The sequence below is a fragment of the Dipteris shenzhenensis genome, chromosome 17, assembly GCF_047967505.1.
Source record: "Dipteris shenzhenensis isolate YYH24624 ecotype China chromosome 17, Dip_SZ_1.0, whole genome shotgun sequence".
Lineage (NCBI taxonomy): Eukaryota > Viridiplantae > Streptophyta > Polypodiopsida > Gleicheniales > Dipteridaceae > Dipteris > Dipteris shenzhenensis.
In genome coordinates, this window is record NC_141612.1 from 49,824,588 (window position 1) to 49,848,477 (window position 23,890).

General features: G+C 47.6%; 1 protein-coding gene across 4 annotated transcripts in view; it reads right to left on the reverse strand.

The window, feature by feature from the left end:
- LOC147892238 (inositol hexakisphosphate and diphosphoinositol-pentakisphosphate kinase VIP2-like) overlaps nt 1-23,890 on the reverse strand; it is a 248,985-nt gene that overhangs the window by 178,705 nt on the left and 46,390 nt on the right. For all 4 annotated transcript variants that reach the window (XM_087388899.1, XM_087388900.1, XM_087388901.1 and 1 more), the window contains 3 exons: nt 15,776-15,822; nt 2,574-2,657; nt 1,995-2,058 (listed from right to left, as the gene is read on the reverse strand). In XM_087388899.1, the coding sequence (XP_087245025.1) occupies nt 1,995-2,058; nt 2,574-2,657; nt 15,776-15,822 (195 nt within the window). The remainder of the gene's footprint in view (nt 1-1,994; nt 2,059-2,573; nt 2,658-15,775; nt 15,823-23,890) is intronic.

Genomic DNA, 23,890 nt, shown 5'->3' on the forward strand with positions numbered 1-23,890 from the left:
AGGCTGGAAACCCCCGCGGGGGGGGGGGGTTGCGGGGGGGGCTCAGGCTATTCAACAGCACACTGGAAGGCAAAGGGGGAGCTCCACAAACTCTCTCTCTCTCTCTCTCTCTCTCTCTCTCTCTCTCCAACACACACACAGACACACGTACAAATGTACGAGGGTGCGCATCCATTCGTGTGTGTGTGTGTGTGTGTGTGTGTGTGCGCGTGTGCACGCGCGCACACATCTGTACATGTATGTGCACAAGCACATGTGCGTCTGTATGTTTCATGTGCAGTAAATGTACACAATTTTTATGAAACTCTTCGTATAGCATAAAAGGTCAACCTGATGCAAATATCCCTTAACAAAAGGTGTTTCATGTGCAGTAAATGTACACAATTTTTATGAAACTCTTCGTATAGCATAAAAGGTCAACCTGATGCAAATATCCCTTAACAAAAGGGATCAACCGCCTTGCTATGACGCATGCCTTATTGAAAGCAATGGAAAAAGCTTGCATGATTATATGGAAGCGCTTCTTTTATAGGAGAAAATAGAAACTTCTGATTGAGCATTCGTACAAATCATCCACACACAAGGGCCTGTACGAAACAGCCCCCTTGCAGGCTGCTTCCCTTGTTCTCGTCTTACTGCCACAGGAGCCCAGGAGCGGGGTCTATACAAGTGACACTGGATTTGTGAAACTGTAGAAATCTCTCTCACAAAGGTGTTCACGATGCTGAAAGGCCTTGTATGATCTCTCTTGACAGAAGCACAATGTGTACAAGCCAGATGCCCACCAAGGATGCAGCTAATCAGCTCTGTTGTCTGCCCATCGCTACACTGCAACGGCAGGCAGCCCCAATGTGCCAGGCTGTTATGCTGTCTACCATCTCTTACAAATTGTCCTAAGGTGGAGGGAATGATCTCTGCCTGTGTTTCAGGTACGCTTCGATGATCTGAAGCCTATTAGAAGCCTCTCTAGACTCTCAGCATGTAGGCTGGTGAATCAGCTTGTAGGCTGGTGAACCACTATCATCTTCAAATTGAAAGGCATCCTACAGCCCAAAGCTGCCTGAAGCTCCTACTACCGCGTTCCTCTTGCCATGAGGATCGTAGACATGAGTACGATGAACCACTATCGTCTTCAAATTGAAAGGCATCCTACAGCCCAAAGCTGCCTGAAGCTCCTACTACTGTGTTCCTCTTGCAATGAGTATCCACCCAGGGTTGGGTCTGTCAACTCATATACTCCGACTCTCTGCTCCATCTGGTCCCCTGCTGTCCCTAGCTCCACATGCCTTTGTGACGGGGTTTCAGTGGCTGACTACTTGGACAGGCCCAAGGGGCCTTTATTTATGGAAGAAGGCTACAGGCGCTGCCCCCTCCCCTTACTAACTATGCCGGCTCACTCAACCTCCAAAGAGGGGCAACTTGCCCTGTTCAATACCTGACTAGCCAATATGAGCTGACCCACATGCAGGGCCGACCCAGGCCCCTGCTGCCAATCATTATCCCTGGCCCACCCGACCTAAAATGTAGGTGTACTACCCAGTTGTGCCCAGTGCTTACCAGGGCGTATGTGCCCTCAAGGGCCTAGTCAAATTGGGAGTTCCAGCCCCTATGGCTGAGTTTATAAAGCCCTCAAGGGCTGACGGGCCATTCCTGGCACCCCTAACCCTATTCTTTGACAGGTGTTCAGAGCAGCAACCCAGCTACGAAAAGATATGGTTTCCACATGAGTCCTGGATGTGCATACATGCCCCTCAATTTCATGCTCATAAGAGGAACGCTCTGCCACTCTAGAGGCACTCTAACAGTATAATGCATTCAAACAGTGCTCTAACCCCTGGACACTCTCTTCAAATGCAAAGCTCCCCTAAACGAAGTCTGTGCTCACTTAGTGTGATGCAAAAACAAGGTAGACTACCAGGACTAAGTACAGTCCAAACACCAGGAAGTCATTTCAATATCAACAAAAGACAGAGATGATGACGATAGCAGCATACAGCATAAACTTTTCGGCGGTCGTGAAGTAAATGTTGCAATTTAAGGTCGTTTACTAGGAAAGGCCTGCAAATAGTACAAGAAAAACATCAGATATGGTTTCCAAAATGTGATCTTTACAGTGAACTGTATACATTTGTAAATTCTAATATTCTAAAGAATTTTGAAACAATAAATTTTAATTTTGCCAAAAAACAGAAGCACGTAGTGGTCTACAAAGCTTTCTCTTACTACAATCTGTTCATAAATGAACCCATCACTTTGAGCACAAATGGATAGAGAGGCAAAAGAGAGGATCTTCCAAACAAAAATCCTTTTAAACTTCATAACCATTCCAATCATGGGAAACCTGTAGCCAATCAACATCCAGAAAAAAGCAAAAGAAAGATACTACATTTGCATCATTGTACTAGGTAGAAGGGAACAAAATGCACAGCACAGGAGAAAAGTTAGCGAAACTTGTATCCCCTCGGCAGTCAATAGAGTTCTTTTTTTATAGATTATGTACATGCTTTAAAAAGTGAAGACATGAATCTGCCCATGCTGTGGTGTGTCAAGAAAGGGAGGAGAAAGAGAGAGACTTCCGAAGTTCTGCATATGCCTCTGCCTTCTCGAGAGGGAATCCTGAGGAGTAGAAAGCAATCAAGCAGTCACACATGGGCCACCTGCAGGAACACTGAGCTTTAGTGACACGCAAGTCCTCTGCACAAAAAATAATATGAAACTACATGCCATATCTACAGATAAGAACAAATCTGTGAGCAGATAAGGAAAATCCTTGACGAATGACTACATTAACTGTTGAACTCAAGTATTTAAGCTTTTATATAAAGGTGTATTTAAAACCATATCTTCCACTTTGGCATTGAACAGACCTAAACATGCACATGCATGTTATCTTCATACAGTTTTGATGGCATATTTTGTTGGAATGGTCACATCCCCATCTGTAAGCCCCCATATGAGGAGAGCATGGGGGAGGGAGACCTAGGGCAGTACCCCACAGAAAAAGAGAGAAAGGGGCTGCCACATGGACAGCATCATGGCTGTCATGTGGGCGGCACATCTAGAGAAGACCCGGGACAGGTGGCGCAACTGTACGGAGCAGTACGGAGGGTGTGCAGACCTGGGACAAGTGGCACGCAACTGTACGGAGCAGTACGGGGCTGGAGAATGGGCACCCAGGAGGTCAGGAGCAGCAGCAAATAGGGCTGCAAGGGACTGACCCTGGGAGGGCATATTTATAGCCCATATAGAAAAGCCAGGCAGGCCTGCATAGGGGCTGGGACCCTGCCTTGAAGTGAGGGCCAAAGCCCTAGTTTTGTGGGCCAGAGGCCCTAGTTATGAGGGCCCTTTTAGGGCAGTTTTATAGCAGCCTGGTCGGCCTGTTTGGGTCGGCCAGTTTGAGGCTGCTGGTCAGTTTTTTGGGGCAGGTCTTGTGCCCTCTAAAAGGAGGGCCGCCAGCCCTCATAAAGCAATTCTCTGGAGCAGCCCTCTGACAGCAGACAGGAGCAGCAAGAAGGCAAGCCTTGGGCCTACAGGAGGTGAAGGTGACCCTGAAGGAGCTGCAGACTGAGCTTGAGTGGCAGCCCACCTAGGCTGGTTTCCAGACAGCAAGGTGGAGAGGATCGTTCTGGACGGAAAGTCTACAGACACTCGAGGTGGAGCACGCAGGCTCGAGTCTAGAGATAACTGGCAAATAGGAGAAGCACCTTGTGGTAAGATCAGAGGACCACACCATTGGTGGGACTCTGAATCTATCTCTTTTGTATTGTGTCCATAGCTTTGGACTGAAATATATTATTTTGGTGGTTTCTCTATCTGGCTGGTTCATTGTCTAAGGATGAGTCTGCACATCTATTTTATGCACATAAGTTAAGAAATTTGTGATTCCACACCCACACCACACCGTGTGAGCTCCTGGGCATTACTATCAGTCTTCCGCTGTGCGTACCCTCTATTAAGTAATTTCTAACACATTTATAGACCATATATGTTTCATACAATAACAATGATGTCAAAGCTCAGAATACAAAACAATTATATGAAAAAATAGAAAATGTCTGCATTCCTTGTTTAGAATCTTGCATTCATCATCCTATTTAGAGAAGCTTGCGAAGTTACATATGAAATCCCTCTAGAGCCCTTTAAAAAGCCAATTACCTGCTTATACCTCAAGGGTTATGGAAAGTTATAAGAATCAATCTCTAGCTTTTGTTGAGATCTATAGTTGTGCTCTTTTCTTCCCCCCTAAAAGGAGAACTTCTATTACATATGACCAAAATACCAAAATCCATGACAAACTCTTGTGAGAACCTCATACGAAATCTTGCAGAAAATAAATAAGCTTGTTACAGCTAGTCAGAGAGTGGAGATGCCAGGAATTTCCTGAGGCAATGTATGTGCAAAACAAAATCCAATCCTTCATAAAAGATGCTCTCCTGGCCATAAGGACACGTGAAGAGCCCTGAATCCTGCCTCAAGGGGCCATGACAGTGTGAATGATGTCCTGCCAGATTCTGCCAGATAATACAAAATGCCTGAAAGGCAAAAGTCTAAGTCCCATCTCTACCCAATGTGTATCTGGATTGCCAAATCTGCCATACATTCAGACTAGTTATGCTCTTCCAGGCCGAATCTACAGATTGAGAAGTGATACTCAACATCGTAACTGATTATCGATTCGCATCCGTTGATAAGTGCACCTACCACAAGGCAAAGTCGTCACAAGTGGCCCTGAAGCATCAGAGATAACTAAGACTAGAAATATGGTTTACATCCTCCGCAAGCGCACAATCAAGAAGCTTCTCATCAATTGTGATGGCAAGACGAATTCCAATGAGTTCAGCTTGCGAGCAGAGGAAATGACTCATCGCCTTAGGTAAGAGGCAAGAGGGTGACCCTGATGACTGATCTGGATATCTCTCCTCACCCACCTTGAGTGGGAACCTGGCTCTGCATTGAGGAAGAGAGGAAAAATCTGTTATCCATCCCTCGAAGAATCTGTGATCTTTCGCTTGAAAAAACAAATGTTTTGGAGGGTTCCAAGAAACCCTAGTCCAGCCTATCATAAACCTTCTCAAATTCAAGCTATAGAATAGACAAGGGTTGATGACTCTCCTTGGCCCACTCTAACTTAACAAAACGAGAAGATGCTATCAAATATGCTCATGCCCTGTACAAAGTTAGTTTGAGTGTCATGCATATAAGATCACAGAGGAGGGGCTGAAGTCTGAGGCTTACTAGCTTGGCCAAGATCTTGTAGGCAATGCCTAGAAGAGTGATTGGCCTCCACTAGGAGATAAGGATTCTATTATCTCCCCCTTTGGAAATGGGACAAAAGAAGGTCCATCTGAGAGAGAGGATGGCGTTACAATTATCCAATATCTCAGGAAACGCTAAAATGATGATAACCACTATCATGTCCCAATGGGTGATAAACAAAGTACAAGTGATGCCACCATCGGCTAGACAATTGTCTTTCAACAAAGCAAAAACAATCATGAGTATTGAAGACTAGCATGCTAGCTTCCCTTCCCTCCCTCTTGTCAATACGCTACTCTAACATGTTAATGTTCCCTCCAACTATCCAAGAATCAGTCTGTCTCGCAACCACCTGAAAATCTCTCCAAAATGCAACCCAATCTCTCCTCAGATTAGTTGCATAAATTTCGAGCACCCGGATAATCCACTAAACTCTGGTATCGAAACATCGTGTGCAATGATAGTGGAAGGAAATGAAGCTGAAACACAAGTACATCCTCTCCACTTGATCCACCAATACTAGACTAAAAGTATTCCCATGTAGAAGCTTGCCCATCCTAACACATTGCCTATCAATAAGCTTGTTCTCCTCCATGAGTGATTGATGGGTAGAGATTGTCCCTGATGAGCTAGTTTCTATGGCGCGTAGGGATCGCACTCAATCTGTGACTGTTCAAACAAGAGAGGGGGTCAATGGACCCCATATGGATGTTACAAGATGGGTCTTGTCTAGGGTACATTGAAGAAAGAGAAAAAACCTACAAGAGGAAGAAGACTCTAAGAAGGGTCTAATGAGTCCAAGCCAAACATAATGGTCAATTAGATGGTCACATAGATGGCTGCAATTCAAGGAAAGTTCAATCTAACAAAATCACCTCGAGGGTGCAAGAGATAAAGGATCCAAACATGTCACTATCACCAAGATTCTCGGCTACGTCCCCAACCTCATTATCAACATCATTAGAGGGATCGATTGCCATGATATCATCAGCCCCAATATCATCCTCCTCCAAGAGGGACTCCTCACCCTCTAGACAGACTACATAGCAGTTTCAAGAGGTAGAATCTCAAGTGAACAGTGTGGTGCCAGTGGGGAACAGGGGCATCTTTGATCACTAACCACTCTCCAAATCTGGACCTAAAAACAAGGAGGGGAGAGAGCAGAGGGTGGAGGGACACCTAGAGAGGGATGTTTGGGACATCTCCTATGCATCTGGTTTTATTGGCCCAGTCATGTGCAAGGTGATCAAACTATCTATATAAGTGGCACTAATTCTGGAATCCAGAGATCTGAATCCGTGAGCAGCACATCAAGGCATGTTCCTCAGTCTCCACCTCATGTGTGTAGCTTGACTAGGGTAGGGGCAAGGATATTACACCCATAGTTTAGAAGTTCTATTTGGAGACACTCCTACTCCGTTGGCTTTGCCATTTTGGAGCTTCTTGATGGTCTTGCCAGAAGGAAGAGTAATGTGCAGGATTTCTAGGCGGGATACGACTGACTGAGTACATCATCGAGTGTGTCCACGTACACTTCCAAGAGAGACGACACATACATTTCATTGAGTGTGTCCACGTACACGTCCACGGACATAGGAGAGGTATACTAGTAGCATCTTTTGGGACAGAGAGATGCCACATGGGCAGAAAGGAAGGCTGCCACGGGGGAGGTCTGAGTGCTGTCGCAGGGCTGCCACATGGGCAGCATGCAAGCTGCCATGTGAGCAGCAGATATGTCTATAGGGAAGGGCTGCCTAGGAGCTACACAGGGCCCTAGAAGAGAGCTGAGGTTCAGACAGCAGCAGGCGCTGCAAGGGCAGTGCACATGAATTGCTAGGGCCCCTGGCACTGATCGGCAAAGCAACAGCAGATGCAGGACTATACATCAGTAGAGTGCACACTGCATCGGCAGACTCTGAAAGAGTCGGGGAAACGCAAATGAAGGCCGGGGGGAATAGGCAGCTGCCATGAACTACATTTACTGAGGAAAGGATCTGTAGATTGCTACCCACCGGCCAGTCTGCAGACCTGGTCAGGCTACTTTGGGGGCATCTGGCCCCTACATAAAAGCCCTAGCCTTGCTCCCACAACAATTTAAGAGCCTAACAAATGGCTGCAGTTCCAACAGCAGGGACACCACGAATCGAGGTCAATCTAAGCCTTAGTTTTGTGATGTATCCAGAGCAGCAGGAAGGTTAGAAGGAAGGCATATAGTGCCTCACAGTTTGGCTGTCCACCGGAGCAGCAGGAAGGTCTGTGGGGGGGCAATCTACTCAGCCCACTGAAGCTATTGGAGAGCAGGCAGGACGACAAAGTTTTGAAGGTTCCAAGAGGAGGTCGAAGACAGTTTTGTGGCGACAAGGGTCCACATCTAGGCAGCACCATATCTGCCAGATGTTGGCACAATATGCACATCTTTATACAAGGTTTTCTCCATCTTTGGAGCAACACAATTTTACTGTGTCTGCTCTCATGTGCATGGGTCATTAAGTGTCTATATCTATCTGTATTCACTTGTGTGCACGATAACGAAAGGAGTAAGATTTGAGATATGTGATTTTTGGGATATATTTTCAAAATCTTCTGCTGCAGGAGTGTTGGCTACGTCAAGCAACCTGCATCTCTGTTTTCCAACAGGGCTTGCGTAAGGGAGGTGTCGCTAGGGAGACTTCGAGGATCAAAGTCAAAGGAGTGCAGGGACATTGGAGATTGTAGTATAAGGTTACATATGGATGTTGTGGGTGCCTCCAAGAGACCTGGGTTGTTTCGAAGTCTCCGAAGAGACCTCAAGGATCAGAATCTGAGAAGTAGGGACATTGGAAATTGTAGTATAAGGTTGCACATGGATGCGGTGGGTGCCTCCAAGAGGTACCTAGCTTGTTTAAAGCAAGCATTTGTACGAGTGGATCCATTGATATGCATATTCCCTTTGCATATATTGCTTGTATTGGGCATATTGTTTGCCATGTATGTCTTAGGACTTGAGAGGGTGTAGAGAGAAGACCTTCCTGCAGAGGGGGAATTATTGCAGAGGTCATTATTGCTTGCTGCATGACTTTTATCAAGGATGGTGATGATTGCTTCGAGGAGTATGACTTGTTGACATGGACAGGAGACTCAGAGGCTTCTTCACAGCCCAGTTGCACAATACTAAGAGACGGAGGTGAACCTGTCAAAGCCATACAGTGGAGACGAGAATATCAACATATCTAGAGAGTATGTTGCTACCAAATGTTACCGAGGTTGTCCAGATTTTCTGGAAAGATACTTGATGATGGGGACCTATGTGAATCACTCAAGTTCGTTATTTGGTTAGGATGGCCATGTTGGTGACCGGTTAAATAGACCTTGGGAGGATGGTGCTTGGTAGGATCCAAGTTGTCCTTCGATTCTAAGGGGTACAGCTGGATAGGCCTGATATCTGTGCCACCATTGGTAAAGATCTCAAGCAGGTTCATGATCGAGGATAGTGGTGCCATAGACCATTGGTGCTACCTGGATGGTACCTGTGTTCGAAGATGGCTTGCTTGTACAAGACCAGACCTGTAGCAGCAAGAGCTGTGGTTTTGAAGACAGATGGATTCTAATAGCTCCTCAGTGGGAGCTGATGAAGCATCTACATCAACGTGTGGGCATTGTCCCACCGTGGGTCGCTGAGAGGGGGTGTTGGGCTTATTGTGGTCATCTCCCCACCTGTGAGCCCCCAAATGAGACGGATATAGGGAGGTGTAGTAGCAGCATATTTTGGGACAGAGAGATCCCACACAGACAGAGAGGAAGGCTGCCACGGGGGCAGATCTGAGTGCTGTAGCAGGGCATATGGGCAGCAGGCTATGAACAGCAGATATGTCTGCAGGGAAGGGCTGCCTAGGCACTGCACCACAGGGCCCTGGTAGAGGGATGAGGTTGAGACAGCAGCAGGCCCTGCAAGGGCAGTGCACAAGGACTGACCAGGCCACTTTATATGAACTGGCACTGACCGGCAGATGCAGGACAAGGCATCAGCAAAGCAGGTCGACGGACTGCAGAAAGCAGTCAGAGAAATGCAGGGGCAGGTCAGGCCAAAATAGGCAGCTACCATGTGGTGGCTGGTTGGCAGTCTGCAGCAAGACTGTCGGCATGCAGGTCCCATGTACTGGTTGGGCCAGTCTGCAGACTGGTCACAGACCTGGTCGGGCTGTTTGGGGGACTCAACCCACTCAAACTCTTGGAGAGCACAAAGGCTGACAGAGGTTTGCATGTGCAAAGAGGATGTAGAAGACAGTTTTATGCTGCCAGGGGTCCACATCTAGGCAGCACCACATTTGCTAGATGGTGGCACACTGTGCACACTTTTGTACAAGGTCTTGTCCATCTTTGGAACAATACATATTTACTGTTCCCACTCTCATGTGCATGGTTCATTAACTGTCTACATCCATCTATATTCACTTGTATGCACAATTAAGAACGGAGTGATATTTGAGTTGGCATTGTGTGATTGCTAAGCTAGATTTTCACAATCTTCCTGCGGGAGTGTTGGCTGCAGCAAGCAACCTCCGTCCCTGTTTTCTAACAAAAGAGTGGCCAGATAGCTACTATAACTGTGATCTAATGAAGGGTCAGAGCCGAAGTGGTAGTATGTGAAAGTGGCAGGTCAATGGGTTGGGGAACGTAGCGTCAAAGGACAAGTGTGAGCGGTCAACTCCTGGCATCAGGGAGTGTACTACAAGGTCATAGATTTATGATGCGAAAGCGGGGGCCTCCATGTGGGCAACACGTATATCTTTGTGAGTCTGGCCACCTCTAACCCTTAACATATGAGCAGCTCATGAATAGTACACATATCTAGCAAATGTCTCCCGTATTGCGTGATGGAGGATCCGATTTATGTCTCCTCCAATCTGTGCCTGAACTCTGCAAGCTAGAGGTCTGGTATTACTATGGCATCACCCTGAAAATCTACGATCTCTGCTTGTGTGACTCTGGTCCTAGCATTGAAGTTCCAATGAGTATGTAGCAGGGAGATAGCCTAACTCATCTCTCTCCTGCTCGCTACTATATGAACTGAAAGAATGACGCACTAAAACACAAGTGGAACTTTGGAGTGGGTGTGAGAATCAGAGGGAGAGAGTATAGTGGGCCTCTGAAGAGGGAAAATAATAACTGAACGATGTCGTGCCCAGAGGGCTCAATACAACTGTAAGAACAAGTATTGTATAGAGGGAGAACCCTCACTACACAAGAGAAACAGAGACTGCTGCACCGGACTGAACCGGGCTGAGGACTTCATCATCCGCTCCTACAAGTTTCTAGCCTTCAGCCAGCAGCAGCCCTCAGAGCTTGGATCAGGGCAGGAGAGTCTGCAGCAGCCCAGCAGCCCCTTCCAGCCCTCCTTCAGTTAATGAGGGCCAAGGGCTGCCCTTTTATAGGCCCCTTGGGCCCTAGAACTGACCGAATGACTGCTGAATAGCCACCGACCAGCCTCCTGCTCCTGTCTGACTGCCCCAACCTGGCTGATGACGTGGTCTAACTGCCACGTGGCAGTCGGGTGCCGCTGCTGACATGGCAACTGTTCTGCCTGCTTGTGTGGCACTGTCCCGCTGCTGTCTTAGTGGTTGCTGCGCTGGCTGCAGCTGGTGTGGCTGCTGCACAGACCCTAGCCAGCATGGCCATGGGCTGCAGATGCCCATGATATCGCCTCTGCTGAAACTCGAACTAGGATATCGAAAAGGCCTCCTTGTATGCTTCAAGGAGGCCTGGATAATCTGTGAAAAATACCCTTCCACCTATGGTGCCTTGTGGGAGCCCCTGTGCTTGAACTTCACTGCATACAAGCATGGTCGATTGTTTGTCCCTCTCTTGAACCAATAAAGTAAGATTTGTTCAGTCTCAACGACCTCGGCCTCGTCAACAATTTTGGGCTGCTCCACATGTGGAACTCTTGCAAGTGCCAGACCCACATACTGCTTCAGCCATGACACATGAAAAACGGGATGCATGGTCCATGTCAAAGGTAGCTGCAGCTTCATGGCCACACCATTTACAGCTTTGATTATCGGAGAGGGGCCACAGCTTCGATGAGAGAGCTCCAGGAACTTCTTCCCAATCTGCTTAAGGCATTTCTTCATGATCCAGAGATAGACCCACTGCCCTTCCTTGTAGCTTACATCACAGCGGTGCTTGTTGGCTTGCTTCCGGTAGGTCTCCTAGGCTTTGGCAATGCGGTCTTTCATTGACTCCATGTCTGCTCATAGGTCTGAGTGATGCATTCGGCCTCGTATACCTTCTCACATGTCCTGGTGAGAAGAGACTTGAATTTCTTGCCGAAAGCTGCTTCATAGGGAGTCCAACCCACACTGGGAGAATGGGTGTCGTTTTCAGGATCTCTTGAAATAATGGTAAACATTTATCCCAGCGGGACTGAGCATCTACAACATAGCAGTTCAGAATGTTGAATGATAGCTGGTTGTACACTTCTGACTCACCATCTGATTGCGGATGAAAATTGTTGGAGAAACTAAGTTTCATACCAAAGTTGTCGAACAAGGCTCTCCAAAAGTGACTGGTGAATTTCGAACCCCTATCCAATATATGATATGGGGCATGCCACACACGTCGTACCACCATCTAAGAAAAAGACGACTTGTGTCATGTGCATCGATGGTACCCTTGCATGGAATAAGCATGACTTGTGTCATGTGCATCGATGGTACCCTTGCATCGATGGTGTCAAGCATCACTTTGTAACGATGTACCTAGAAACTTCAGTCCATATAGTACTGGTCGCGCATCTCTACTAGAGAGGAGTCCTGCACTATGGAGATAGGGGTGACCATTCCTCGCCTACTAAGAGCATCTGCCACAACATTCTCTGATCCTAGCTGATACTCAATCATGCCACCAAACTACTGAAAAGTCTGGCTCCATATGGTCTCGCGGTCTGACCACTGAGCGACTAGCATGGTCTGAAGTGACCGCAAGGCCTAATGATCTGTGCGAACCATGAAATCCTGGCCATAAACAAAATGTTTCCATGTCTTGAGGGCATGGATGACCACACATAACTCCTTGTCATACACCGAGTCTCTGGTCTCCGATGCAAATAAATTGCGCCCTCAAATGTGATTGGGTGGCCATTTTGCTCCATGACTGCTCCAATGGCATAATCATTGGCATCGTTTCATACATCAAAGGGTTGATCCCATTGTGCCAATGCTAGGCACGGAGCTGTGGTAACTACCTCTTTTAACTAGGCAAAGGCTAATAGAGCTACCGAAGTAAAGGTGATGGCCTACGTCTTGGTCTTTACTCCTTGTAAAAGGTTGGTGATGGGTACTGCAATTTTTCACCAAGTCTTTGATGTATGCCCGGCAAATGCCCATAAACATCCGAACCTCTTGAGCTGTGGTAGCCACCTCCCACTCCACTATATCTTTCAACTTGGCTAGGTCCACGCGAACACTTGTCGGAGTGATGATGTGTCCCAAGTAATGTACCTCTTCTAAGAAAAACTACTTTTCTTGGCATTGATGTACAACTAATTGTCCTTCAAAAGTTGAAGAACCTATTGAACATGCTTCACATGCTGCTCGTGATCCTTCGAAAAAATCAGAATGCCATCTAAAACTAGAAAGACACTCATCCGACCAAGGGGTTGAAGACTTGGGTCATCATACCGATCAAGGGTTTGAAGACTCGGCACTCCACGATGTAGTCGATCCTCGACATTGGGAACATGCTCTTGTTGGTCAGCTTATTCGCTGTGCGGTAACCCACGCACATCCGGGCTCTGCTATCCTTCTCCTTGACGAAGAGGATCAGAGCTGCGGATGGGGAATTATTGAGGTGTATGAAGCCACTCTGGAACAACTCCCCTAATTGCTACTCATGCTCCTCTTCCATCATCTTACTGAGACGGTAAGGGTGCTTGCTGGGGGGTGATGATCCAAGAACTAGCTCAATACAATGGTCCTCTACCCAACTCGGAGGTAGAGCTGGAGGGAGGCTCAATGTGAGGAAAAATATCCTAGTACTGTTCAAGCAAAGCTTCTTGTTCGGGGGTCCTAGCTGGAGTGTCGATACTAGTCAAGTTGGCGTAGACTATTGTTCGCCTCACCACCTCAGCAAATCTCTTGTGCCATCTGAATTGCTGAAATCAAAGGGCGAGGCAAGTATCCTTGAGCCGGGTCCGGAATTATGAGGTCCAAACCCTGGTGTTGATAGTAAGGTCGAACTTCGAACTGGTGCCACCATCAGGCTCCCAAGATGAGGTCCGCTGCCTGAGACGATGCAACCTTGAATGTTCGGGTATCTGCCCACCCTACTATCTTCAGCGTGGTTTCTGCAGCCACCATGTTGCGCTCTACTTGATATACATGAATGCCCCATTCAGGGCCATGGTATCTGTGGGGGTGAGAGTAAACCTAGCTCGCTGAGCGGCTTTAGCTCAAAACAGAAGCGGAACTCTAGAGTGAGTGTGCGAATCAAAGGGAGAGAATAGCGTGGGCCTCCAAAGAGGGAAAATAATAACTGAACAATGTCAGGCCTAGAGGGCTAAATACAACTGTAAAGAACAAGTATTGTATAGAGGGAGAACCCTCACTACAAAAGAGAAATAGAGACTGCTGTACCAGACTGAGCTGAGGACTAATTGAAGGAGGCCTGGAAGGGGCTGCAGGGCTGCTGCAGACTCTCCTGCCCTGATCTAAACTCTGAGGGCTGCCACTGGCTGAAGGCTAGAAACTTGTAGGAGTGGATGATGATTGAGGACCAAGAGCTACTCTTTTATAGGCCATCGCCACCAACTAGCCTCCTGCTCCTGTCTGACTCCCCCGACTTGGATGATGATGCGGCGATCAATGATTTAGACTGACTGCCAGGTGACAGTCCGGTGCTGCTGCTGGCGTGCCGACAGTTCCCCCTGCTTGCATGGCATTGTCCCGCTGCGTCCTGCGTGGCTGCTGCGCTGGCCCTAGCCAGCATGGCTACAGGCTACAGATGCCCGTGACAGATACTCCCCCACCTGTCCATATCTCTGAATATCGTCATAAAGAATTTAAAAAGGATACAGTTTTGAGACCGTCATAGCATAATCTGATGTCCGCGTGGAGGGAAGTAGCATGCTGCAATGTAAACATCCATGATCAGAGGTCTCGCGAATTGGATACACATAAGTCAGGCATGCTCATGTGTACCCATCATTGTGACGTGTGCCTATAGATGGGAGCAGAAGAGAATTGCCACTCCTCCTGATCCATGTACTACTCCATCTGTGGGGTATGAGAAAACTTAAGACCATGGCATTAGAATGGAAATGTTCCGTACGTAATCACAAACATGATGATCCCATCAGACTACCATGCCACCATTGACAATGACCAAACTATGGATCAACAGAAGCCAATAAACATCAACCCATGTTGGACTACACTGGACTGTGAACCCGCAAGTCAAATCTATGTTTGGTCTTCTGTGAGAAGTGCCATCTTTAAAGGGGTTGTGGGCACCATACTTCGTAACAAGATCTACATTGAGTACCTCATCAAATGGAAGGGATTATCGAAAGCTGAAAATCATAGCAGCCAAAGAGTGTTGTGCAGTATTACCAACCCCATCTTTGGCCAGGCTGATCAGCACCACTTGCTGCTCTGGCACTGTGGTGTGGCAGCCACACCACGTGGTTTTCAGGGCAAAATTCTATGGAAAGGGATGGCTGCATAAAGGGAAAAAGAGGCCAAGTTAGAGGTAGCCCTAGGGGCAAAAGGAGGGGTTTGAGAGGGTTAAGAAACAAGAAGTGAACAGCTATATAAGTCTCACTGTCCCACTACTGAACTCTCACTTTGATGTTGTCCTCTTCTATTCATTCTACAAGTTCCCTCCTGCTTCCTTCACATCCATACACTCCCTACCTCATACCTCTCTCTCCCCTCTCCCTCTCTCCCTCCCTCTCAAACACACACCTTTCTATTATTCTATCTTCTTCCCTACGTCCCTCTCTATAACATCAAAAACATCTATTCTTACAGTGGTCTCCTCTGTATGCTTCTTGTCTTTCTTATGTATGTTTCAAAGCCAAAAGCATCACCTTTAAACCTGATCGTCCAGCTAAAAGAGTATCACCTGTCTTCATTCCTAAGGCTTCTTCATTCAAACCACTTATAAAATGATCTGCCCAAAATCTTATTAAAATATTGTTCCATTTCCTTCTAACAAAATCTTGTGTGAACATTAAAAACAATGCATCACGTTGATCTGGTATAAATTTATCTTCTTGCAACATTGAAGCAGAAACAGAAATAAAGATTTATTGCAGCAGCACCAATTTCTCGGACAGGTGCACCAACCTTTCATTACCAAAGCAACTGGACAAAACGGATAGAGATACACATGTCTGTAGTTATAACCAACTTAAATTTTTATGCCTAAAAAAGATGAGCTGCTGGGTATGCATCAATAACTCGATTGTAGACCAAGTATATGTTTTAAGAGCCATTGTAGAAGCTGGCATCACACACATGGAAAGCGCTAAAGAACTTACTGCTCCACAGGATCCTCGAGAATGACCTTGTCTCCAAAAATAAGAATCTGTCAACCAAAAAAAGCCAGCCACCATCCTCACCTTGTCATGGCAGTTGCAAATAAAACAGAGCAAGACACCAGTTTTCTACAACAAACTGTGACATGTGTTGATGCTGCATCTTGCTGAGCACCCCAACCCATTTCAGTCAAGGCATCAATCCCTTTCACAGTAAAATATTTCCAAACTTCAACTATCACTTCAAAGAAATCACTGAAGACAAGAGAAAGACTCATGCCATACAAAAGATGAAAGAGCCACAGAACTGCAGAAACTTGGATCTTAAAAGCCACAACTCAAAGGAGTGAAGAAGAGAAAAGGTAAACAACAGGACATAGTCACCACAATGTCCACAACTGGAAACTCACTAAACACTGGGAGAGCATAGAGAAAACATGGTGTGGCAACTTTAACACCATAAGATGTAGAAATTTTTGAAACAGAACTTCTGCATTGAGTGAGACTATAGAGTGTGCAATGGAGTAATGGGATAAGGGTCGCTTGTGCCAAGATGCAACTCAACATCATGGGTGTGGGTCATCTTCCCATCAAATTTCCATAAAGATAAACAGTATCTTCATTATGTGTGGTACATGCCAGAGCTTTTAAAATACTGCTATCAATTATTGCAATTAACAGGAAATGGCCATTTGAGTTGTTAAAAAAACCTACACCCTTGGCTGGTTTCTCCATGCAGCAGAAATAGTAAATGGATAAGGTGTGTGCAATGGAAGAATCTTAGAGAGGAGAAGGGGAATGCTATAATTCAAAAACTTCAACTTTATGTGTCCACAAGAGAGAACTCACAAGCACCAAACTCAGGACACAGACCACAGTAGCACAGTTCAAAAAATGTCTCAGAATATATTGCACAGATCTGAGCCAAGAACTTTACTGAAAGCTTCACCAGTGATCCCAAAACACGCAGCAGTCCGCAGCCCTGGATGCTCTATGGTGAGCACAAACACTGCTCCTACTTCTGTCCTTGCACTCCTCAGGTTGCATGCTCCTCAGTGATCTTTGGTGGCCATCCAACTGCAGACGTGTGCTCTCCTACTAGTTGTAGAGGTATGCACCAGGATCTGCTCCAAATATGTGAGGGCTGCTTCCAGTCTGAACTCTGTGAGAACCTCTGCTACTGCACTCATCCACTCATCTGCTCTCCAATAGATTGTTGATCCGCGCACACTGGAGTAGGGTGGAATGCCCAAAGACTGAGCTGCCAAATGCCCCCACAATGGGGCCTTTTCCAGTCAACCAACCCGGTCCAGTCAACGGAAATGCCACAAACCAGCCAACCTGGGCTGTCGATCGGCAGACCTGCTGTTGGTTCTTTCTGCTGGCCTATAAGAGGTCTTCTTCGGTCGCCTTTTCTGGCTGTTTGCCAGTCCACCTGCCATTTCCAAAAGCCCAACCAGGCCTTTGCAGAAACCCCTACTTCTACTGTGCCTCCTTTGTGTGCAGCCTCCACTGGCCTCTTCTGCAGTAGCCTACCACCATGACTTTCGTTGGCAGCTCCCGTGCAGTCCTGCATAGCAGCCATACAACTGATCCAGTGCCTTTTGGATGCTCCAAGAAGACCTGCAGATGTCAACGCACAGCCTGAACCTCATATCCTAATCTTGCTGCATGCTGCCCAAAAGTTGGCAGCTTCCAGAGCTACCTCTAACAGTGAACCATGTGGATGCCCACATTGCAGCCTATAGTGCTGCCCACATGGCTGTACTGTAGATGTTTCCCTCCACCTAGATCTACCCATGTAACACCCAAACCTGATGCTCACACAGTAGACTCTCATGCCCCCCAATGCTATATTGTACCATGTCATGTGCTCTCCTCGTGAGGGGGCTTACAGAGGGACAATGGACCCTAATTTCCAACTCCCCCTCTCATTGTCACAATGTGGTTCCTCAACGCCCCAAAGTTATATATACTCCCTCCCCTCCCTTCCAAAATCTCTCAGGATCACCTTGAGGAATGTGTTGAAATCAAGTCATGATACCAACATACCATTTACCTCCATGTCCAACTGCTCTTCACCCTTGCAACTCAAAAACCAACCCGGTTCATCACAGACATGCCTAGCACACCATACAATTCAGAGTGTCTTCCAGATGTTGACTCCTGGATCATTGGAGGAGACTTCAACAACCTGGAGTTTGGGGAGGACAAGCAGGGGGTGCCTCCTTTTCCAAGATGCCAAAAGCAGAGCAGAGCAGGGGGTGCCTCCTTTTCCAAGATGCCAACAGCAGAGCAGAGCACATGAGAGCAGTTCATCTTCAAAATCGGTTGGTAGAGACCCGTGGAGAGAGCCACAGTCAGGATCACCTTTCTTCCCTCCCTTCCCTCCCTTCCAAAAGCTCTCAGGATCACCTTGAGGAATGTGTTGAAATCAAGTCATGATACCAACATACCGTTTACCTCCATGTCCAACTACCCAAAAAAAAAAAAACCAACCCGGGTCATCACAGACATGCCTAGCACACCATACAATTCAGAGTGTCTTCCAGATGTTGACTTCTGGATCATTGGAGGAGACTTCAACAACCTGGAGTTTGGGGAGGACAAGCAGGGGGTGCCTTCTTTTCCAAGATGCGCCAACAGCAAAGCAGAGCACATGAGAGCAGTTCATCTTCTCAATCAGTTGTAGAGACCTGTGGAGAGAGCCAGAGTCAGCAAGATCCCTGGCAGGCTTCTCTTCTCATTCAGCCAGAGGCGACATGATGGATTGCTTGAGAGGCTGGATTGCTTCTATGTCGGGGACTAGGCACTCCACAGAGGCAGCTCTACAGGGATTCTAGCAAGCACCACGATGTCAAACCACTCTCCAGCAATATTATACTGTGGGCTTCCCCGAAAGGGGGTCTGCATTCCACACGACTTATTGCAAGGAGATTCAGCTTGGCATTGCAGAGATTTGGCAGCAGCCACAGTCAGTACCTTGCGAGGCTGGGCTTCGTGATGGGTGGCAGATGCGATTTAGAGGAGCAACGAGGAGTTGCAATCTCATGCCCTTAGACGGAGGAGGGCTCTTCAAGAGCGCCGGCGTGCACTGCGACGAGACCTAACCTCCATAGAGAGACTAAGGGAACATGACCTAGGATCCCACTGGCTTAGGGGTAGAGATGAGAGTGCGCGCCATGAGATCAGGATGGACGCATGCTCGGACAACGGACTCACACTGGATGGGCACAGTGGGGCAGTGGCCCAGCTTGCTCCTTTGGCAGATGGAACAGATTACCCATGGAGAGACTTGGAACCATAGCGCATAAGCGAGGGGCAGGGCAACAATTGACTTAGCCATCCCTCAGTCTTGGTGGGAGGGACTCCGCATGTGGATGGACAGCAAATGGTTCGGTCAATTTTCTTGGATTGGTGTCCTCTTGAGGATGATGATCCAACGAGGCAACAAGCAACTTGGTTTCTTCCATGTAGGGCCTGGAGGCCTACTTCAGGCACTCACTGAGAGAGACCCAGAGATGGACGGGAGTCTGGATCAGAGTGGTGGCAAGATTGGGGAGGGAGTGGCACACTGATCCTCCCTGCATCCCAGAGCAGGATGCCCCCGACTGGCTTTGGGAAGGTAGGCCCCTGAGGGAGGTCCACTGGGATCTGAGAGAGTCGTTTTGGCCTTCCAGCATCGGCCTCTCCGAGCAGATGGACGAGGTACCCTTTTATTCCTATACCACTCGGTTGGCAGGAGGCTTTAGATGGACTCTTCAACATGAACCCCTTCAAGGGAGAGGCATTGGGTGGCCCAAAGGGTGCCTCAGGAGGTCTGTTCCAGGATTTGGACGCGCCTATGGTCCAGTTTACGACCGAGGAAGATCTCCTACTTCTTCAAGCTGGCCGCCAATAGAGGCTTGCCCATAGGCCCGTGGTTGGAGCAGATGCACGTGCAGGGATAGTGTCACTGCTGCTCTGCTGGAATTCCGAGACGATCCCTCTGCCTTTGGAGCTATCATAGCGCAGTGAGGATGTGGATAGGAGCCCACATGATTATCACTGGCATGCAGAGCCTTCAAAGGGACTACACTTGGGGGATGGTGGCCTAGTTGACTGAGGAAGGTCACATGTTCCAGATTGATGAGGTCTCTCTAGCTTACCGGATGCAAGATCAGAGCATTCAGAGGATAGAGCTCCATGAGGCAGTCCCTCTCGATAGCCCGAATCCTCATTCCCCTTTGGAGGATAGCGTGTGGGAGGTAGTAGCCAGTATCACGGCATGGAACATTCGGGCTACTCCCTGTAGTCTCGTGATGGGTGAGCATCCGGTTCCACCCTCAGTTACCTTGGTCGCCATTTGGCAGGATATCATTTACACCCTGCGCTCCACTTGGGAATGCGGGACCTAGGGCTCTAGGGCAGCTATCGCGAGGCGCGCACATTTCTGCAAGGCTTAGCCTGAAGGAGTTTTCTACGTATTCACTCCGCGAGGGATTCACTGGTTGTATAGTCCCCCCACCTGGCTATTAGCCCCTATACCAGAGATTCCCTAGGCAGTGAGCTGGGTTTCTCTAGAACAGGCTAGTTTTCTTCTTTCAACCATTATCGGTCTTTTCCATACTTAGCACGTTCGGGGCTGCTGTTTTGTATGAAGTTTTTCAAGCATTACTAGAAGGATCCTGTCTTTGCAAAAAATAAAAAAAAGATCTTGTGTCTGAATACATCCTGGAGTAATTTCAGGGTTTCTAGATGTATGTTGTGGATCATACAGGTTGCATAACAGGTTGAAACAGACCTAGGGGACTTTGTGTTTTTCAAGGTTTGATTCGTTCCCAAATTCAGAGGGGGACAACTGGAAGTACCAAGAGTTCGTACCTGTGAGCCTCCTCCAAAAGTCTGGACGGTGTTGTCTGCACGCTGGGGCATACACATTTAGGATCCCAATCCTGGACTTTCCCAACCTAACTCCCATCCAAACTGCCAGCACAGGGATAAGCTCACCCTAATCGTAGACATCTCGGGCCACTGTTTGGGAGACCGAGATGCACACCCCTCCGCTCCGTCCTACAACAAGAGACCACACCTCAAGGCCTCTCCCCAGAAGAAGGTGATGGCACCGTCAGATGTCTGATGCTAAAACATGTGCTCCTGTATCAACAGGAAGTCCACTACTCACCCTACCACTGCCCTCTGCAACTCCTCCCGAAGGATCAGGTACTGCGGCTAACTACGTGCACAGTCGTGGAGCCCATGCACGTTCCAACTCACTATGGTTCAACTCATGAGGACAAGGAAGCAAGAAACAAGGCACTCCTCTGAGTGGATGCATGTTCTAGAAAAACTGCCTTTTGTGACTTTGAGGAGGTTTGGAGGTCGAGTAGTCCTTGTCCGTGCATCGGCGTAACAAGGTGGACACTGGCTCAATGCCAATCTTCCGTGCCCACTACAAGATGAAGAAGACATCCACTCCGAAAATCTCAGCACACTTCTGGAGTGGCCATTAGTGTGCCTGATCAATCCTTGCCTCAGGCGGCAATCTGATAACCCATATAGTCAATCCATAGATCGGCTTCTCCCGCGTGAAGCTCAACTGAAAATTCATTTTAGCACCATGGGCGTGCCAAAGATCTAGTCCCTGCGGATTCATCCACCAGTCGTCACTGTAAAACCATGGTACCAAGGGAAAAGGTACACCAGATGCGGGACAAGTAGGATGGGGCTCTGCTCCACAAGTGTCAGGGCGGTGGCCGGGGTTGTCTACCACCACTGATGCTGTTGAATCTGGCGACGACTACAGCACCGTGCCAAACACTCTACCAATGGAGGGGAGAATGGCTCTATATTTCCTTGGGAGCCCAAGGAAGCAGAGCATCAATGGGAAACAAGGAACATGGTGTCTCGAGTCCATGTTCTCCACTGTAAAAACATGGTACCAAGGGAAAAGGTACACCAAATGCGGGACAAGTAGGATGGGGCTCTGCTCCACAAGTGTCAAGGTGGTGGCGAGGGAGCTCAACTGATTGAGAAAAACATCGTAGATGGTGACCTCTAAATGTGGTCGCCTCCTAGTGCCAAGCTCGCCTAGATCCACTCTCTCACCTGTTTCACACTCACCTTGTCAGTGTGAAGCCCACAAATCTGCCCACGACTGCCTTATCATGAAGTGACTAAACTGCATGCTACACCTGTTGCTTGTCGGATGGAGAAAGAAGGAGCTTAACGGCTGTGGGATTCGAGGGTGCTACCATAGAGCCCCTCTGGTCAGACCAAGGGTCACCACCAAGGTTTCTCTTCTCCAAAACAAAGCAAAAAAATCATCGCTGTGGGGAAGGAGGAAAAGGAAAAGGCAAAACCAGCCAGAGGAGAAGCAGGGAGCTACTACCCACCACTAAAAACTGGGTACAAAGGAGGGAGGGCCCTTTAAAAAAGGGTCTCAAGGAGCCACGAGCCGATTGCTTAGAACTCCAAGAAACTCAGAAAAGGAAAAAGGGGGCTGGTTTGCAGCTGCTCCAAAGGCTCATGAGGTCTAGTCCCAGCCCAATGTCGAGCTAAGAGCAGCTCTGGCTGCTTCCCAAGAAACACCACCTGGAAGAGGCGAGTTTACACTGTACATGGCCAGCACCAAAGGGCTTCCCCAGAACTAACTAAGGGAATCCGCGGCTTATGAGCAACATCACCAACAAAAGGAGGAGGGGAGGACGGGTGAAGGAGAGGGGGAGAAAGACGCGGGAAGGGAGAAGAGGCGGAGAAGGGGTGGAGGGGAGGCGAGGGAGGAGGGAGGAGATGAGCAGCAGCAGCCTTGCTCCGATTCTACAAGTGCAGGTTGGATTGCTAAAAGCGATGGAAACATTGTGAGGGAAGCTACAGATCTGCATGTTGACCTCTTGGCCTCATTTTGCTCAGCCTTGTTTTATCCAGTTGGTGGTTCCTCATTGATCATGTATGCCTCTTATTGACAGCCCAACGAACTCATCCCCTTTTTGGAAGGGTGTCACCCAAAAAAGAGTCTGCCTACTTGCTCAAGAAGCCCACCATTTTCTAGATCTGGCCATCACCTATGAACACGCTGCTTCCGATTTCTTGTTCAACCTCTCATCGCATGATCTGCTTCTTCAATCATAAATCAAGCCCATTTTTGAATGTGCTGTCCTGTCACCCAGCAATACGTTAGATCCTCATGTCAAACAGCGCCTTCTTGGAATCTCATTTGGAACATGTCCAACAAGTTCTCTGAGACTTGGCTCCTGCGGTGACAATACCCCTGGTCTTAATCATCCAGACCTGCTAAGCTATCGCTTGTGGGCACAAAGGCAGATTGCAGGTGTTTTACTTTAAAAGTTCGTACTTATTACTTTGGACTGTTACGGGGTGACCCTGCCACTCTTGTTCAGCCTACAACAGTCAGATGCCAATAGTTTTTGGAAGCTCTGGAGGTCAATCGAAGATTATACGATTTATTTTCTAGTAATGAGAAGAATTCTTGTGTGCCCAAACGAGCTGTCTTATGGCTCCAAAACAATTTTCCGGGGAAATTTCAGATCGCTGCACATAATGTACAGTTTGAGAAATCCTGCGCTTGTGATCAGAAAGCTTCTGTGAAAATTAGATCCTTGAACGTAAATTTGGCATTGCGGTATTTCACCTAAAAGGAGTGTGGTCATAAAGCACCACAAGCATGATCACAAGGAAATGAAGATGATATGTTGGTCGACCATGCAAAGCCTAATGTTATGGCGCCATAATGAGGGATAGTCATTTCAAGGTGGTCATACGGAACTATGAAGATAGGCCATATGGAGCCCATGCGGTGGTGTCCAAAAATTTTACACAGCCATAGAGCCATAGGACATGTTATTGTCTTATGTGTGTCAGGTACTCTGCCCGAGAAAAACCCAAAATGAAAGAAATAAATGTTTAATTGTGTGTCTTGTGATTGGGTGCCCTGCCCAAATATAGAGTTCAAAATGGATGTAATACTCGAATCCATTATATTGTCCTTACAAAAGAGGATCCCATAGCTGGTCTGAGAGCTTATAGCATTGGATTCATCTGTGACCAGAAATACTGGCATAAGAAACCATAAGCATTCTTGACACAATATGAGGCAATCCCTACGTGTAAACCAATCCT